Here is a 6000-nt window from a genome sequence, read left to right as displayed (position 1 = left end):
AACATTTTAAGACTTAAATACTTTGGTAGTTCAGTGCATTCATTGAGAAACACTGAAAAATTACATACTAGAACACCTGATATTCTCAGTAGCTTTGGTATTACTAAATATTTGGTGTGCTGGTATTTGTTTTACTACATATAGATATTTATGTTGTGAGTGATGCCTCTGACTTAACTAAATAACAAAAGTGATCATGATCACAAACATCTGACTTCAGTGTGTTCTGGAATAAGCAAACAAAGGTTAGATGGAATGTACTGGTAAGGTATGTTCATTCAAACTTCATTATGAAAGGAGGACAAATGAAAACAGACAATTTCAGGTGTGGATTGAAATTTCTCTCCTTAAAAAAAATTTCTCTCTCTCCTTTCTCTCACTCACTCCTCTGGACTGTGAGTGCAGTTACAGATCTCTTGAACAGCCCAGTGTAGTCCTTGACTGTTGTTGTGTTCTCTCATTTTTAATTTGCAAGCTGAATTTTCTTGTGGCTTCTGTCCTGAGAACTAGTGGCAAGTGTTCAGACAGCCAGAACACTCTCAAATGAGGCTACAGGTGTGTGGAAGGGAAAGTAATATTGGCATACGATATCTAGCTGCTTTGAGGCAGGTTCCAAAAAGGTTTCTACTAAAGAGCAGAGAGTGCATAAAGAGAAGTAATAAAGGAATCAATGAGTCTTTCTGATTATTTTTTTCTTAAAATATTGAAGCTATTGGAGATTTCTGAGTTTCTGAAATATTAACCTGCCACTGGTCTGAAGGTGAAGACTTCCCTGTTTGCCATTGTTTGGCTAATGATAAGAGGGAGTTTTACTGATCTTTCCCATCTTACTGGGCTGGATAGACGAATGCTTTGTAATTGAGCTGTGGCAGTCATTTGTAATGTGTAGTGTAGGAAAGGTGAGCAGACCCCATCTCCATCCCCTATTCCCCTCCAGGAAGTGTTGGAAAAAATACAGTAGTGTTGTGTTTGCTAGCAGAACATGCACAGCCTTGCATATTAAGGCAGGCATATAGCCAGGAGCTTTGAATTATTGTACCCTGACATTACCCACTGTAACTTTTAGCACTCTGGGCCCATTACTTTGGCTTCCTGCCCAGTAATGTGCAATTTCCACTTACATAAGAAGATGTAGCAGGAATAATGACTCCTTGGAGGAGGTGTTTTCTTTCGCAGCAAATCAGCCCAGGGCCAGCAGGTGTAAGTTTATAGACACAGTCCAATAATGGCAGCCTGCACTGTTCTCCTCTGTTAATCCAGCAGTAGATGGAAAGAAACAGATCTGTCTTTACGCACTTTTTACTATCCACTGCCTTAATTGCAAAGTCAAGCTCTTGTAAATGGCCATGCAAACCTCCATGATTTTTTTTTCTTTTCCAGGCACCCCAGAATGCACATCAGAACAGGGCTGATGGACGCCCATCTCTACTGCCTGAAGAAATATGTGGTAGACTTCCTTGTAGAAAACAGGTAAGAAACCAAGCAATACACAAGGTTGTAGCAGGTGTTTGCATGGACATATGGCTCGTACCAGCACTTTTAAAGGAAGATTTGTTTCATTAAATTGGCTAGTGTAAAATAGAAATGTAAAAGAAAGTAGTTTTCAAAATGCTTTAACTACACTAACAAGAATGCCAAGCATTATGTCCGAGTATCTTATTCAAACCTTTAAAAAAAAATAAAATCTAATAACAGCATAAGTGAAAGCTAAATTTTTGCGTCTTTTCTGCATCCCTTGTTTTCCTCATGTATCTGCGCTTTTTGGCTGCTCATTTCACCAGGGCTCCCCATTGTTAGGGCTGTGAATACATTTCTGACCTTTGATTTCCCCCACCACAGTCTGTTTTGGCCTTTGCAATCACCTTTTCTCTCCCCCTTCACATCCACCACCACTGCAGGTGGGCTATCTCTGTAGCATCCTATGTTTTTATCTTGTGATGTTTCTCTGTCAAAACTCTGAGACCACCCACTGAGAGCAAGAAAAACATCCATTTATGGAAGTGGAGAAGGATCTTAGCTATAATATTTCATGAAACAGACAAAAAAAAACCCTGTTTATCTTTAAAAAACAAACAAGAGAACAACCACCCTCACAGTAAGTAGTTCAGTTTTGGAATGATGTCCTGTTTGTAGACTTTTTGTAACGTGCTTATGCCCATTACATACACTGAATGCTCACTGAGTTCTCAAGAGTTTTTCTCCCCTTTTAAGTAAGATGAAAGATAAAGAGGCCAACCTAGTGTTGTGTTCATAGTGCTTTTTATTTGCAAATAAACTAACATGTGAAAAAATATTGACGGTGGGATTTGTGGTAGTCACGACCATATACAAATGTGGTGGTGCAGTTCGATACGTGATTGAAGGAGCTCTTCCAGAATAAGGTTCTGTGAAGGAGTTAAAATTAAGTGGAAAATCTGTGTTAACCCCCGGGGTGATTTCTTACCGTGCATAAGAACGAAGCTTATCCAATACTTTAACTGGCACATGGGGACATTGTACAAGTTATTTTAGTTCCCATTTGTGTATGGGAACATGTTTGAAAGGTGAGAAAGCTTCGGGAGCAGCAGATCCTTTAAATCTGGAGTAAGCCATTTATCCAGTGTGATTTAGAAAGTCAGTGACAATATGCACTACTTATATTTCCTGTGGTAGCATGAAGCAGTGTTTATGCCTCTCTTTTGTGATAATACAACGTCTAGGACTCAATTATTGAAATCCTAGCCATCTAGTTTTGCTGGGATTAGACATTTCAGGAATATTATACATTTCACACATTCAGTTTTTTTTCCCTGCTATTTCATGCTGTTTTGAAGTTAGATCATTAGGTCTGTGGGACAAGGACGGTCTTTGTCAGACATGCCACAGTGCGTGACACAATGAGGCCTCTAAGCGTAAATAGTGGTAACTTCAGATTTCAAGGCTTTATGCTATTTCCATTGAAACTGGTGAGATCTTTGGTTTTGTCAGTGGTGGGATTTTATCTTGTATTAACCAAAGCCAGCAGAGTGAAATCCTGCTCTAAAATCCTCCAGTTGCCCCCAGGTCTCCCTAGAACAAGTCTGTTGACTTTTTGCAAGTATGACCGGTTGGTTTTTATTCTATAGAGAGGTCATTCTCTGTCTTCACTATTTTATGAAGCTGTGTTTCTTTTCTGTGACATTTCTATGACAAATACATAATTACAGCAGCTAGACAGCATTTTTTTAAGACCTGATAGCAACATCTGGCTTACTAATGGCAGGTAGCTGCTTCTCTGTTACACACATGCTGCTTATTCAGTCAATTGGGAGAGAGAGTCAACTGCAAGTAATGTGCTTAACTGGCAAATCTGGGAAATGGGACTTTTGCCATGAGGAATAACTTGGGCTTTCAGGCTTCTGGCATTGGTGGGCATTTGCAGCTTGTTTTTCTTCTCTGAGGAAGGGGGGGACAGTGCATACCCAAAGATCTTTCCATGTTTGGCAGCAATATGCCAGGACTTTTGAAAGACTCTGTGGAATATTTTTGCCTCAGAAGTACTGACATCTACGTAATTGTTTGGGTTTCAGGATTCTTTTTAATACTTTTGTTTTTTAGTTTAGAGAAAACCTACAGTAAGGTTTTGCCTCTCTGCAATTCCACACTAGGACTGGAGAAGCTCAGATGCCTTGTTTAAGTTGTGCGTGTTTAAAATGAACAGCAGGGACTGAAGTGAACAGTGAAGCTCTTGTACGGTGCCAGGAAGTACTGACACAGTGTACTTCCTCAATATTACAATATTTACATTGTGTTAATATTTTAACAGCGGGGTTTGATGGCAGGCAGAACACCTTTTTTCATTGTTTATAGCTCAGTGAAGCATTTAAATTTTTTTCAAATTTTATTTTGACATACAAGAGCAGAAAGGATGTTGCCCAGCAGTAAAAAAATTTCAGATCCTATGACTGGCTATAGCTCACCCTTTTGCAGAGGAAAATTATGATTACTTCCAGGTCATGGAATGACATGAAACGTAACGTGGTTATGTATGTGGGATCTGTTGCTGCAAATGGGATAAAAGCCCACTTCTGGGTCTACTCCTGCTAGACTCACAAGAGGTCATAGACCATACCCTGCTACCAACCAAATTTATCCTGTCTGAACAGGGACTGTGACCTCAACGTGAACAAGCAGCAGCTTGTCTGGGCTGAATTTTCTGCTGATTATAATTGTTCCTGAGGTTGTTCTCTGCAGAGACCTTTGGTTCTTCCCCAGGTCTCCTCTGCATCTGTGTAGTTTGAGTTGCTGAGGTTGGTCTTGGTTTGGCAGGTGTACCAAGTCTGCGGAATTGCATCATATCTTTGCACAGGAGGGAGGTCAGTTAAAAATCTGATCTCCTTGTATTCAGGCAAGAGCTTTTCTTTCCTAAACATTTCCTTTTTCAGAATAAAGCGAACTTGAGGATCTTATTAGAGGCTGCGCTTTGTGTTGTGGGGAAAACAGGTGAGCGCTGGCTGTGTGTGTTGCAGGAGCTGCTCTGCCAGCACAGGGCAGGGATAGTTGAAGGTGAACACCTGCACTGCATGATGGACTGCACAATATTGCTTTTCTTAAAATGCTGATTACACGAGCTGAGCCAGCAGGCTAGACAGAAGCAGAGGCTGTAGCTGGCTGGGGGCACGGCTCCACCCCACAGCTGGCGGGCCTCACACCCCTGGGGCCCTGGGGTGGCAGCCAGCACAGTAGCCAGTCCCTTTTTTGGCACTCTCCTGAGTGCTAGGTTGGAATCCTGCCTTGCTGCTGCATTCAGGGCAGATGGAAGAAGAGAGTCCTTATTCCTTTTCTCCTGTGGACTTCCTCTGTAGCAGAGGGCAGGTTCTAGGCCTGTATTTTGTGACCCTGGCATGTTGCACAGGTGTGCACTGATACTTCTTTAATGTGTGCTGTCAGTTTGCTTACTAACAATCCCAGCAAAGCTGCTAGCAGAAGAAATGTGATCAAAGTGAAATTGCATGGTAATTTGTGTTCTGTTTTTCCAGAATGTTTCTAAAGCTCTAGCTTGGTGAAATAAGATACCTGATTTGGGGGAGGGCGAGGGGAGAGATGGATATAAAGCAACCCCTTCCTCTGTGAAGTTTTAACTTGGAAAATTAAAACTTGCTTTGGAAATTTAAGTGTTGAAGGTGTGTGTCTATATATTCTGTGTATATGCTTAAAAGCATGTGTAATATACATTTATAATATATGTATGCAGGAATAGCATTGTGCCCACAGTCAGCTGTGCAGGTACAGGTGACAGCATTTGTTATGTGCGTAAAGATTTCACCCTGCCTACAGCTGAAACCCATTGACACATGGAGGCTGCCATTTTCACTTCTCATTGAGGTAGACCAGAAAATCCAAAGCCAGATCAAGGCTGCCTAAAGCAAAGCAGTATCTGGTTCTACTCATTAAGTTAGCTCCCCAAAATAACTTTTGTCAAATTTCATCAGTGCAGAGCTTGTAATGAATACGCTAATCAAACCTAGTTACAGGTTGGGCACACAAAAAGCTACATTTAAACATGCATACTTACTAACTTTGCACAGTTAAGCACTTGGCAGTTAGGAAATGCCACAGCTGAGGCTCCCTGTGTAACCTTTTGTGCCCGTATGTGCCACATATTATGGTCCAGTCTCCAATTACATGACTGTATGGTTGTTTGGTTTTTTTCCCTCTGTGATCATTGTTTCATTTGTTGCCTGAGTCGCTCACTAAAGGAAATACTATTCAATATTGCGTGTAACTTCTGTAGTTCAGGTGAAGGCCACCAGCCTTACTTGCTGCTTGCTGTTTAAACCCTTTTCTGAAGGTAAGGTAAATACTTTCCTTTTGGATTCTTGATGTTCATCACTGATTCTATAATGCTCTGCACACACTTCATTATCTTTCCAACACCCCTATTAGTGAAGTAGTGGTCTTTCCCCATCCTGAAAGGGGGAAACTAAGGCACAGAAGAGCTGAAGTTCGAAGCATCTTTGTCTTAGGTATGCCATTTTTCAG

General features: G+C 41.1%; 1 protein-coding gene across 1 annotated transcript in view; it reads left to right on the top strand.

The window, feature by feature from the left end:
• Positions 1 to 1380: 1380 nt before the first annotated feature.
• Positions 1381 to 6000, top strand: part of EIF2B3 (eukaryotic translation initiation factor 2B subunit gamma) — a gene marked incomplete at its 5' end in the record, with an annotated part of 37583 nt that continues 32963 nt past the window's right edge. Inside the window, one exon of the mRNA XM_010171413.1 lies at positions 1381 to 1470. Coding sequence (XP_010169715.1) covers positions 1381 to 1470 — 90 coding nt within the window. The remainder of the gene's footprint in view (positions 1471 to 6000) is intronic.

This window comes from Antrostomus carolinensis, unplaced genomic scaffold (genome assembly GCF_000700745.2).
Source record: "Antrostomus carolinensis isolate BGI_N321 unplaced genomic scaffold, ASM70074v2 scaffold37280, whole genome shotgun sequence".
In the NCBI taxonomy this organism is placed as follows: Eukaryota; Metazoa; Chordata; class Aves; order Caprimulgiformes; family Caprimulgidae; genus Antrostomus; species Antrostomus carolinensis.
The sequence above is the reverse complement of the archived record's forward strand: the minus strand, read 5'-3'. Positions and strand labels throughout refer to the sequence as shown.